Source organism: Hemitrygon akajei, chromosome 12, assembly GCF_048418815.1.
Source record: "Hemitrygon akajei chromosome 12, sHemAka1.3, whole genome shotgun sequence".
Taxonomy (NCBI): Eukaryota; Metazoa; Chordata; class Chondrichthyes; order Myliobatiformes; family Dasyatidae; genus Hemitrygon; species Hemitrygon akajei.
The window spans coordinates 38,482,454-38,496,368 of NC_133135.1; the positions used below are offsets into that span (position 1 = coordinate 38,482,454).

The 13,915-nt window shown below is 37.7% G+C and overlaps 1 protein-coding gene across 4 annotated transcripts in view; it reads left to right on the top strand.

Moving 5' to 3' along the window:
* LOC140736905 (ERI1 exoribonuclease 3-like) overlaps positions 1–13,915 on the top strand; it is a 301,362-nt gene that overhangs the window by 51,063 nt on the left and 236,384 nt on the right. For all 4 annotated transcript variants that reach the window (XM_073062921.1, XM_073062922.1, XM_073062924.1 and 1 more), the window contains exons 4-5: positions 7,170–7,229; positions 10,885–10,976. In XM_073062921.1, the coding sequence (XP_072919022.1) occupies positions 7,170–7,229; positions 10,885–10,976 (152 nt within the window). The remainder of the gene's footprint in view (positions 1–7,169; positions 7,230–10,884; positions 10,977–13,915) is intronic.

Sequence of the window (13,915 nt, forward strand, 5' to 3'; positions counted from 1 at the left end):
AAGTCTGTGAAGACGTTATTCTTTTTCATGAAAGCTTTGAAGACATCCTTGAGTTGTTTCTGAATCTCTATGATGGAAGATAGTACAGAGTATCTGTGTAGCAAGTCTGGTGTTGGGCTGCAAGTGACAGAATGTGATCAGCATCTGGATGTTGACCTGAGAGAAGATTCCTCATCCCACCTGTGGACTTGAAGGGTTTTGCAGGGACCATATTAGTGCCACCTCTCTGGTGTAGTTTCAGGCAGACAACATTTCAGAAGCACACAGTTTGGTGCTAGTTTTGTAGGATTGATCTTCAAACACTTTTTTCCCCTCAGATTACCATAGACTGTGCTCGTGCACAGAGAGCAATGATGAATTTTATTATGTGTCTGTATTCATTGAGAAGTGGTCCTGAGATACAAGAAGCAGACACTATTTTTCCCCAGAGGTTCATTGTGAGCCTTTATCGGACAGAGGGGGTGGGTTGGGAAAGCATCACATGTTGTAAAATCTAAGGCTCATTCTCTCATCTGCTTCAGTGAACAAATCAGTGATAACTTGGAGCACTGCCTCTGATTCTGTGTGTATCCATGTGTCATCTGCATTCTGCAGCTTGATGTCTGAAGTTGGGTTGTCCTTGCTTCTGGAGTAGAGGTGACACAGGTTGAATAGTTTCTCATTTGTCCTGCAGATTAGCTTCACTCCAGTGGGAAGCTTATTGATGTGAGGCACATTATAAGCAGCAGGTATACCTTTCATTTCTATGTGATAATAGAAATGGAATTTGTCTTTCATTACCTTTCATCCATCTTGTAAGCTTCTATTCTGCTGACTTTCTCTTTTGCAATGGGGTGCATTCTGCTACAGAAATAGTGGTAAGGCTAACAATGTTTTGTCATATTAAAGTGTAAATATAGTTATGAGTTAGCAGCAGAAGTAGGCTATTAGGCTCTCAGAAGTATACATTTTAATAAGATCATGGCTGATCTGATTGTCACCTCAAGCCTGCATTCCCATTTACCCCCTTTCCTTTTCCATATTAAGTATCTCTATCTTAAAAATATTCAAAGGCACACAACCTTCTGGAAAGTATTTTGCTTCATATCTATCTTTAAGGACTGTCCCCTTATTTTTTACCTCTAGTTTTATATTCTCCCAAAAGTGATAAAGTCTTTTCTATATCCACTTTGTTAAAACCCCTCAGGACCTTGTATGTTTCAATCATGTCCGCTCTCTTTCTTATAACTCCAGCAGATAAAACCATATATTTCTAGTTGAATGCATCAGCTTCCTTCCATTATCCATTTTCCATGTTTTCTTGTGAAAATCAATAATTTCACATTTTCCCACATTATATTCCACTTGCCAAATTTTAGTCCACTCTACTAACCTTTCAGTAGCTCTTAAGAACTTAATTTTCTTCCTTTTTTGCATCTTCAACAAATTTAGCAACCACGGCTTCAATGCCTTCATTCAAGTCATTTATCTAAATTGTGTAAGTTAACACCCTAGCACTGATTCATGTGGCCCCTTAGTCAGTATGTTTAGTTGCCAATCTCACTTTTAAATTCAGAGTGGTTGTCTCAAAATACAGTATTATTTTTCCAATTCCCATCAAAACAATCCTTGCCACAAATAGACAAGTTTAGTATTTAGAATCTAGGAGAGGAGCAAAAGTTGGAGTATTCTCCATCTGATGTGTAACTTCTGTGTCTGTGTTAACACACTTTAATGGCATCTTTAATTGTGCAGGAAATGGAACAGACATTCTTGCAATACTGATTCCCATGTACCTTTTAACTTCAGACTAGTTGGAAACACGTAATTGCAGATGATGGAATCTGGATCAATGTACAAAAAGCTGGAGGAAGTCAGCAGGTCAGGCAGCATCTATGGAGGGAATTGGACAGTTGACTTTACAGACTGTGATCCCTTAATTTAGGCTGGCTGCCTGTTTCAGACTGGATACCCCTCTTGCCCATTCCTTTTTATCCATGGTGACTAATATTAACTCTCAGAACATCTCATCCTCATGTTTTAATCCCTTTTGTGGCTGTGCCATATACCTGTGCTCTGTAATCTCCCCAGCTGTCTAAATCCCTAAAAATTGCCAACCATCTCTTTGCCTTCAAGAGCGTTGCTCAACCCACTGAGTTCTTCCAGTAGTTTGCTTTTCGATCCAGATTCCAGCATCTGCAATCTTGTGTGTATTCTAAAAATTTGTGTTCTTGTTCATCCTTTTGTTTCCCAGCCATAAACCATTCATGCTGTGTGCTTCAGATTTCCATCCTGAAACTCTCCAGTTTTAACCTCTTCCCTTTTACAACCTCTCTACTTACCATCTGTTTGCCCAAGCTATTATTCACTAATTTTATATATTGTTGGTTTAATGTCCTTTTTGTTCATCTGCATTTCTGTAAAATTCCATGAGATGATTTTTCAGCTCTAGATTTGCTATGAAAGATAAGATTAGGTTCACATAAGAACGGAGTTTGAGAGTCCAGTGGTGAGCAGCCCTACATGAGTCTCCTAGGTCCAGCTGCTAAGCTTGCCTGTTTGTGGCAAGGACTGTAGTGTTAGGAATCTGAAAATGATATTTTTAAGATTGACAACTAAATAGTAGTTTTGTGGATGAGTTACTTAATATAAAATATCTCAACAAATGATGCAGTAATCAGTTCTGATATAAACATGTTTTTTTTCTATTTTGATAATCTTGAATGCTTGGTATGCTAAAAATACTGTGGCTAAATCTTTATTAGGAAAGATATATTTCTATAAAACAGGTAGACTTAATTGCATTTTGCTAAATTATAATTCATACTAAATGCTATTGCTGTTTTTTTTATTTAAGACCATCGCAAAATCCTGTCATGACATTTCTAATTGGCTTCAAAGTGATGAATTTCTGCTCTGTTCTTGGGGGAGGAAAATCTGGCAGAATTTAACAGCATTTACACTTCACTTTGAGGAACCTCCACGCTTTGATAGAAGTCCACTTTACTGCCTGACTGACCTTCCACCCCATTCTGATCGTTCACAACAGTGACTGTATCTCAGCACCCATCAATCAAATCACAATATCATTGTTAGGTTCATAGATTGAGACAAGGTAGTCTCAGAGTCTCGTTTTTCTAGTTCTATTCTTCTTTTCAATTATGCTGTCTTGTCTAATTCTTTAAATATGTTGTATCTCTTGTTTAATAATTTAAAAAAAATCTACCCAGAACATGAGCAGATATGTCATTCTGAAATTAAGCATTTCTGTTATTTCGGCAATGTTTTTTATTCCCAGAAGGAAAAATTATGATTTTCTAACAAATTAAGGCCAGCGTAGGAATATTTCTGGGCAAATAAAAATCATATTCAGTTGTATTCAACATAGAACATTCCTGTTTCTGAGCAAGCTAATTTTATAACTTCACTAAAAACAATTGTAATGCCATTTTAACTGGAGTAGTCTTTCAATCCTTATCTCATAAACACAGAATATCTATTATTTCTCCTGCCATGTAATGCTATGAAACAATTCATATTTGAGCAGGCACCGAAAAATAGTGAGTTGCTAGCATGTAGGCATCTTGCAGACCGATTACTTGCGAATTGGCTGGGTATTAAATGAACAAAGATTGTAAATGGGCAAACTTCAGTACCATTAATCATTCTAGGCAAGTTTATAGTTTTTTTATGATTAGCACATTTACAGGTGCTGTGTTGTTAATGAATGCCTAACTTGTGTACTTGCCCATACACAAATATGAGCATGTTTGTGTGTATGTGGAGCTGGCAGGTAGGATTTGTAGTTGCTGAGGGGGTGCCGGTATCTTCTGATTGACCTTCGGGCTTCGATCCTCAGTATCAACCCAGGGCTTGTTGATGATGATGAATGAAGAATGAATTCCACCCCTTAAGTCTTTATTCAGTGGGAAGAATGCGATCTAAAGTATGGCAGAGCAAGTTGTGTCACATGTCTGCACTAACACAAAATAACGTGGTCGTTATCACATTTCACTCTGGAAAAAGTGCATTTTCAATTGCAGAGCACTGAAATAAACAGAATCCAGTTTGCAGCCAGATTTCTGATGTGAAACGTTCACATAATGAGTAATCCACAGGAATGGAACCCTGCTGTAAGTGGGGTTGATGAAAAAAGATTTACATTTTTCTCTTGAGTTTAATTCTATCAATCAAGAAACAAAACACTTGAATTAATATCCCAGTGAAGGCTCAAAAATTTTTTCAAATGATTAATTTTGAAGACTTTGGCAATGTGGCAACTAATTACATGCAGCATGGTAACTAACCTGTTCACCTTTGAGAAAGGAATTATCTTAAAATCAAAAGCATTCTTTTTACAGCAAACCTCCATTTGAATGGAGATTTATAATTGTGAGTGTTTAGGTGATTTTACCAATTACAATTTCAAATACAAAGATTTGACTCACAGACACAGTGTTAGATTTACTTTATATTAGAGAAAGGAAATTGGGATCCTATATATTTTGCCTGAAGTCACTCTAGCAGCCAAATGTTGGAAAGATTCTATTCAGAGTCACTCATGGATTTCACAAGATAATTTAGAAGTACTAATAAGAATTAAATATATAGAATATGTCTATATTCCAGTCAATGGGTTTCAGTTAACATTATTTCTAATTGCCTGGAAATTCAACCTCATAGCTCTGTTTATTTTAGTGCTGAAAATGTGATAATGACCATTTTCATGTTATTTTGTGTTAGTGCAGACATTAGGCACAACTGGCTTTGCCATATTTTAGAATTCATTTTTCCTATTAAGTAAAGGCATAATTAATGGGGCGAGTACCTTATTCCTCATTTGTCATTGTTGTCGAGTCCTGGATCAATACTGAGGATCAAAGTCTGAAGGTTGATTGGAAGGCCAGATTGAAGTCCAAAGGTGGATCAGAAGTCTAGAAGTCAAAGCCAAATGGCAGGATGCCTGGGTCTGTGAATCCCTGTGTCCACTGGGGGAACCAAAGGCTCAATGTCTGCAAATCCACAAGTCCGCTGGAAGCTGGAGGGCAAAGGCAGCCCGCCCTGGAGTTAGATGACTGTGTATGTGTGTGGATCAGTAGGAGGGAGGCATCAGCTGCCTTTGGGAGACTTCAGCATAGAGTCTTTCAGAACAGGAGTCTTCGTCCCTCCACAAAGGCCACGGTATACTAAGCGGTCTGTGTCACCACCCTCCTTTATAGCTATGAAGCTTGAGTAACCTCTACAGCCATCACATCAAGTCCTTGGAGCACTTCCGCATAAGCTGCCTTCAGCACATCCTGGGAATTACTTGGTGTGAGTGGGTGCCTCACACTGAAATATTTGTAAAGACCAGCTGCAGAAGCATCGAGGCCATGACCACCCAGCGTCAGTTGCAGTGGCTGGGGCATGTGATAAGGATGCCCCCATGCTGAAGAAGCGCTATAAGGATCAGATGAAGAATGCTTTAAGGAAGTGCAAGATCAGACCTGAGGACCTGGAGGATGTTGTTGCCGACTGTAACACTTGGTGACAGCTGTGTAGGGATGTGTTTCGTATTCTGGAGATGGAATGAACAACCAGAAGACAGCAGAAGAGAGCCAGGAGAAATGCAGCCATGGTTGCCATCACTACCACCACCACTACCACATATACATGTCACACCTGCAGTAGAACTTGTGGGTCCAGTATAGGACTGTATAGTCATCAAAGATTTCACCGTTAAAGGGGTGGACGTCATCATCGGATTCTGATGGACAACCGAAGAAGAAGGGAGGAGGAACAGGCCTTGAACTGCTGTTGTTGCTTTGCTGCTTGGTAGGTTCTGTTTTGTTATTTTCTGTGTTGTTCTGCCAAGCATGGCACCAGGATATGTAGCGACACATGGGTTGCCCAAGCACATCCTTGGGTGTGTTGATTGTTAACACAATGATGCATTTCTCTGTGTGTTTCAATGTACATGTAATAAATATATCTGGATCTGAATAAGATCTAAAATATATAAAGCAAGTTGCGAGTATGGGGTGCATTATGTAGAAATTAGTAGACTTTGTTTCTGTTCCAAACACATCTAGAGCAGATCTTTCAGTACTGGGTTCTGGTGTTCAGTTGGTGGAAGAACAAGCTGGACCAGGTCAACTTGCCATCAATTCTACCATCTTGGCACGCAGGGACTTGAGCTAATTTTTTTCTTTGTGGCTCTATGTTGTTCTGAAACTGTAACCTTGTGCTATTTGTGCTATGTGCTCTTGGTAAAGGGTTTTGCACCTTGGTCCCAGGGGAATGCTGTTTTGTTTGGCGCTATTCGTGTATGGTTGAAAGATAATTAAACTTGAGCGTGAATGCTTCTGTTTCAGAATAGCTGAGAGGCAGAATGAGTTGGAGCTTTAATACTGAGGGTGGGAGCAGTTTTACCTCTAATATAGGAAATCACAGGGTCCAGAACGAGAGAGTGCAACTGCTAGGCAGGTCGTGCAGATTTTTTGGAAGCTGAGAAGGAGCTACCTTTGTTGACAGGAAAAAACTAAGTGGACACCTGTAATTCAGAACAAAGTATTGTGGGTCATGTGAGAAGTATAGAGCAGAATGGAAATTTAAAGGTAATTGAAGATGTTATTATTGGATGACAAAATGAGAATTTTGTAAAGTTCTGTTGTCAAAAATGAGAATCTTGTAAAGTTTATTGCTTATCTGGTACTCAGATAAAGAATATCTCACTGTAGTTCAAGAAGATCTTGGAACAACAGGAAGAAAGTCCTGGACTCAAAACATCCTTGAAATATTCCCATTGACTCCTGGGAATTCATGGCTCTGGAAGTAACATTTGGATTGACACTGTCACTATCCAGTCTATGTCAGGTGCACATAGAAACTAAATGTACATGGTTGAAAGAATTGTGTGTCTGGCCAAGGTTTTACTGTGTTGTGTCTGGAAAAATCTGTGGGTTATACATTGGTATAATCTGTCACCTCTGAAATTAGAGAACTGAGTTGAAGCAAATGATCTTGGGTTATGAAGGGCTTCCTACAAAGAACATAAGTTTTGATTAATATATCCTTTTTTATTTCAGAAAAGTGATTTCTTACTCAAATTTTTGTATTTTCTTCTGTAATAATAATAGTAATGATTATATAATGTTATACAATTGTAAGTTTACCTGTTTGTAACTGGGTTCCTTATTTTTCATCAACAGCTCACAGGCATTGAGCAGTCCATGGTAGATGGGAAACCAACATTGCCAGAAGTCCTCAAGGTGAATAAGATGACGTGGTGCCAGATGTTGTTTTGGCATGAAATTTTGACTGTAATATTAGCTTATTAGCGCAAGTTTCTTAACAAAATTAATGTGTTGGGCACTATTGAACCGTTTGCTTTTTCATGAGACCCCGTTCATTTCAATATGGTTACCAATTGATTTGGAAACCTCATTAGAAAAGACAAGGTTCAGTAATTCACTGATATTAATGTAGATTAGAATATGCAGACTAACCATTGCGTCTTGATAAGATTGTAAATCATATCAAGTATCGATTCTTTTGGCCTGAATTTTGCATTCAGTGTCCAAGTAGCAGCATTTGCTACTGACCTCGAAAAAATCTGCCTGTAAAGATCTGCTGATCTCTGGCATAAGTTCCCCTTTCTTAAAGTCAATTGCTGTCAACACCAGTTCCAGAAGATCAATGGTATCCAACAATAATGATGTCAATAACCTGAGCCAGTCACAGTGAAGAATTTTTAAATGTACCAAATCAGGAAGTAAAAAGGAAGATTTTTTTTTTCTTAATCAGCATTTTATAGGCTTGAATGATTATTTAAAATAAAGGTAGAAACTCAAACATTATAAAGATGAAAATAATTATTTTTATTTTAAATACTTGGGAGAAAAACAATCTGCACAAGTATAGTTACTTTCTTGAAATCTGCAGGTCCATTGTTTCCTGATAATTACGGATTTTTGGAACAAAGCATACAATTTTAAAAGCTATTTTTTTACGTTGGGGCTAGTTTGTAAATATCACCCACTGTAAAGGTATTTTCTTTTGTCAGTTCAGTAATTTCTAAAGATTAAGCTAGGCAGTGTCTCAAGAAGGCAGCATCCATCACTAAGGACCCTCACCATCTGGATATGGTCTCTTCTCATTACTACCATCAGGGAAGAAGCCCAGGAGTGAGACCGCCCACACTCACTGATTCAGAAACAGCTTTTTCCCCCTCCATCATCAGATTTCTGAATGGTCTATGAACACTACCTTATTAATCCTTTTCTGGCCAGATTTATATATTTTGTAATTTATAATAATTTTGTGTCTCTGCACCGTGTTGCTGCTGCAAACCAAAAGAATTTCTCATCATTTAAGGCAGTGATAATAAACCTGATTGTAAGTCTGATTCTGCACCTGTCAAGAAGTTGTGCCTGATCATAGATGTGTGCTCCAGCAGTCAGTGTTAGTTTCATGGTGTAATATTGGCTAATGCTGATGGTTTCACAGTCATTAAAAATCTGGACCATAGCTTCATTTGTTATTATTCAATCATTTCTTTATAAACTGTAATATACATAAATAAAATTAATGAAAAGGCACATTGTAAGCTTATCTAATCCAATGTGTATGTGAATTTATCTAAGGCAATGTGGTGTAGTACAACATGTATTGCAAACCCTTTGTGGGATCCACTATTTCGTTATCAGAACAGGTTATTTTAGCTGTTCTCAGACTTTATGTATGTAATGTAACTGACGCTTTTCATGTTACTGTATAGGCAGTGTGCTGAATGATGCCACAAGATTAAGCAAAAATCAATGTGATAATTTTGTACAAATTTTTAACATTGCCAACCATTATCTATCAAGAGAGGAATTTTAGACTCTCTTTCATGATAGATAGGGCTTTTCTTAAGTAGCAGTTCTTGTATCCTCAATCCAAGCTATAATACAAGTGCAATAGTCATCCATCACCACTAATGGTCTGATCAAATCTAGCACTACCATTTCTTTCTGTTCCATAAAAGAGGAAAAAAAGTACAACATCATGAATATTCCAGAAAGTGACAGCATTTGTTGGCTCTTTTTTCATTGCCAATCATTTCCTTAATCTTTTCTCCATTGTATTCTTTTCCTTTAATAATAATAAAGAATTCATGGACTTTATTGTCACTAAGATTGACACTATCTGTTCAGCTGCCACTTTCTCCTTATTGCCCAACAACCACCTTGTCCTGAATTGGGATTTTCCCATGACTTTTCTATTTTTTTAGCCATGATGTGAATGAAATAAAATTTGTACTTCTTTTCCTTAATTGTTTCTCCATTATACTCTTTCCCTTTAATAGTAGTAAAGAATTCATGAACTTTATTGTCATTATATTGACAAAGTGATGACCATCCAAATTCTAGCCATTTTATCTGAACCTTTAAGCTGATTCTTCCTTCTGTGTTACCCTCCCACTTACTTTAAAAAATATTATCACACCCCTAAAACAACCTAACTTCTCTGCTGTTGTGAGCTGAAAAATCAAGGGGTCTCGTTTACTTCTAAAGACCCCTTGAATACATTGTTGAATCTCTGCAATTATGCTTTGTATCAAAGTTTGATGACAGAATATTATGACTTTGACTATGACTGTGGCAGATTTCCACCTTGTTCTGTCTGACCTCTTTGGCCTCAATGTAACCTTTGATAAGATTGATCACATTATCCTTTGTCATTTTTGTTTATTCTCAGATCTGCTCTCCAGTTGCCTTTTTGTTCATTTTTACCTGTCCTTTTGTAGTTAAGCCTCCCAGGTGATGGGATCTTGTTTTGCTTTCTGCATCATTACATCTGCCCAGGCATCAGGCATCTTGTTTATTCTTTTCCTTTCCTGAACTTCATGCTGCCCTCCCTCCTTCCCCAGCGCCTACTTAAAAAAATAAGGTTCTCACAGCTCCAGTAATGCCAATCTGCCTCTTCAGACATGGATTCAGTTCTGACTTTGAGCACTGTCTGTATGGAGTTTGCATGTTCCCTCTGTATCCACATGATGTCTGTTCCATCATGATGCAGATTCGAACTGCACATCAGGTTGTGGTCAGATACCCCTCAGAAATCCTAGTTTCCTCACAAACCCCAAAGATGTGTTGGTAATTGGTTTCTGGAAAAATAGTATTGATGGGAAACTGGAGAATCAGAGGGAAGTTGATGAACATGTTGAAGAAAATGGGTTACAAGAAAATGTGTGGGGAAATGAGAGTAAGGGGTATTCTTTGAAGCTAATGTTTGAGATCTACACCATCAAGCCACTCTTGTACTAGCTAACACACTGATTTCTAGCCCAACAACGTTTGTATATTTGTTGAAGTTCTACAGATTTTCTTTGCAGACAGAAATTCAAAATTGTCTTTCTCCATATGTTGATCCCTTGCTGTCTTACTTTTGCCTTCAGCCATACAAACGTCATTTATTGATATTCCCAGTTTAAATATTTCTGCTTCGTATCTGTGCTTTCCTCTCTTTTCTTGAAGATGTTACTCATGATATAATAATCTATTTATCCTGTCTTTGTCCTTGTGCTTTTGTTGTAAGAATAGTAATGTTTAAAATGCCAAATATATATAAAAAATGGAAAGTACTTGGGATACATTTCTTTATATGAAAAGGGCATGGAGTGTATGAAACCAATATGATTGACACACTTAAGAAGAAATGAGTGCAGAGTAAGAAGTAGTGTGGAATGTAATACTGACAGAGTCCTGTCGGGCCTAATGGCCTATTTTTATTCTTTAGACAATTTGTGATAAAAATGAGTTTTTGACAGAATTATTGATAAGTGGTTGGCAGAAAGTAGTGTTTATAATTTAATTGTTTTTATGTCCTAGAACTTGTTTTTGTCTTCTTTATTAATTTTTTTGTCTTCTGTGTATTTAACAGATGGTTGATGACTGGATGAGGGATAATGGATTGCTGGATCCCAAAATTAATTCCATTTTTGTAACGTGTGGAGATTGGGATTTAAAAACAATGTAAGGAATTGAAATTTACATATGATACTGAGTTGTTAAGGGAATCTTTGATATATTTCCTCCTTATATAGAGCATGGAACATTAGAGCACTGGAACAGGCTATTTGGCCACCTATAATGCAAAATCGTACTGCATATCCGTCCTCATGTGGAAAATAATCGTTCATTCCCTGCCTGGTTAAAATGTCTTTCAAACTTTGTTATTGTAATAGCAAAGAATAGGTCATCTTGTCTGAATTGAATTTACTTTTTCTTTATTGATTTGTGGGTCATAGTTTCACCAGCAAGGTCGGCATTTACTGCCCATCCCTAAATGCACCCGAGTCATTTTAATATTTCTGATGAAGTGACTCCAAAAGTGCCAGGTAGGGAGTTCCAGGATTTAGACCCTTTGTTAATTAAGGAATAGTCATACGTATCAAAGTTAGGATAGTGTGTGACTTGGAAGAGCTCTATAGGTGATGGTGCTCTCAAGGTCTTTACTTGTCCTTGGTGGCTGGCCATGTGGGTTTAGGAAGTTCTACAAAGCTAACCTTGATGACTAACTGCACTGCATTCTACCCATCTGTTTGACATTGTAATTTTGACAAATGCAACTGTTATTTTCGTAATGCTTTTGCTAAGCACATTACAAGGTGGAACAGCATTAAATGAAAAGCAGTAGTGGTGTCTGGTTATTAAAGTAGAGGTTTCTTAAGGCAGTGTTGAATGGGAGAAGTAAGGAGCAAAAACTTAAGAATTTGTGTGAATACTGAACTAGAGCTTGCTGAAATAGAGTGATAAAGCTTTGGAGTAATTTAAAACTGGATAGGAATTTTGAAATTCTGTACAAGGATCTTATAGAAGCTATGGATGATAAAAGTGGTGGATGGTTTACAAACAAGTTCTCTTCATGTTTGCTAAGTTCAGGTAGGGAAGCTGGTACAGAGAGCATTAGAATAAAACTGGACTCCAAATTGAAGTGTTCTTTTCTTAACACGTATTTGACCTAATTGAAACCAGAAAGGATGCTATAATGTAGTTCCAATTTTAGATTACAGGAACTGGGTTGTACTGGTTGCAGATCAGCAAGGAAATCATTAACATTACATTTGTACTGGTGTGTTGTAAATTGCATTCATGAGTCTATAGACCCTAAGTTTCACTGAGTAGTTCTCACTGCTATGATGCCAGCTGGTGTGTCTATATATCACCACGCACATTGAATTCTGATTTTTTTTTGCCAGATTTGGCTGTTAATTACTGTTGTGATGGAAAATAACTGGTTCTTTGAGTCTCAACCATAGAGGCCTGGACACACACAGTTTTAATAATAAGGAATTTATTTACAAGGGGAAGTCAGGTCAACACAAGCAACTACAATACACAGAAAGCGGTGTGGGGACAGGGTACATTTACACATACAAAGAACAAGGGAAAAGCACTACAACAGCTATCTCCCTTGACCTTGGATAGCTGCGGCTCCCTTACCAGGACAAACGATAGACCTTCCCAAACAGAAATCAATGCACTTACCTTCAATGAGGTGGTCTGTAAGAGAGACCGAGCCAGGCACATGTCTCACCTTTTATAGCATGGGGCTGGGCAAGATAATCCAATTAAGGTGACCAATAATTTAGGTGTGCATTGATTAGTTGGAAGGGACCAAATGTTGATTGGCGTGTGGTGTGTCCTCCGACCAGCCAGGTGGCAGTGCATCTGTCACGTGGCCGGTATCTCTGGATACACTTACTAAAGATTATTTAATACAATTTATAAACCAGATTCCAGGAGCTGTCAATTATTATGCTCTGTATTGATGTTTTTTTTTTTACACATTTTCTGTTGAAGCCATTTCTCTTTCTATGGATATTGCTTGACCTAGTGAGTGTTCCCAGCTTTTAATGCCTGAATACTTTTGTTTTGCAGTTTGATACAACATTTTGTTTGATAACTTTTCATTAAAGTAACTAGATATATCAAAGATACATAAATATAGAAAAACTCTAAGTAGTTACTGCAAAATTAAAAATGCTCATTATATGGGATTATAAAATAGTTCTGCAATAGTTTATCTAAAATATCCTACCAAATGCAGATGCAAAATTTAGTGTGAAAGTTTAGAAGATAAATAGCAATTGAGTCCATGCCAGCCTGATCTTCTGCCTAGTCCCCTCTATCTGCATCTGGGTCATATCCCTTCGAACCTCATGGATACATCGTGGAATAAGCCTTTCTGGCCTTTTGAGCTCTGCCACCCGGCAATCCCCTGTGATATAATCTGAGCCTAATCATGGGACAATTTAAAATTACTAATTAACTTACCAACCAGTACATCATTGGACTGTAGGTGGAAACCGGAGGACCCAGAAGAAACCCAGGTGGTTATGGGGAAATCGTACAAACTCTTTACAGGTAGCGGTGGGAATTGAACCCAGGTCACCTATACTTTAGAGGATAAGTAGCAATAAAGCCATATTTAAATTGACTATATTGATGTTAATCATTGATAATTGCTTCAACAGTTGGTACACCTATTGGCATAATCATGGTGACGTTTTAGCTGCTGTAATTTCTAAAGGGCCATCCAATAGGAAGCAGGATTGTGCTAGGTTCTACTCTACTGTGCTGCACCACTTGCACCACACTCTGATGAAGTTATTTTAGGTAGTTGATTAATGATAGAGCAAATTATTGATTTTAAATGTATGTAGGACCTAATTGCTTCATTGTATGTAGGATCTGCTTCAATTTGCCTTCTGGGGCAACTGGTCTACAGCAGATACCACTTCATTGGCTCTTCACTGCGTCCTGCAACATCTGGATAGCAAAGATACATAAATCAGGATGCTCTTTATTGATGACAGCTATTTTCCCTTAAAACTAATCAATAAGCTCCAAGACCTTGGCCTCAATTCCTCCTTGTGCAATTGGATCCTAGATTTCCTCACATGCAGACC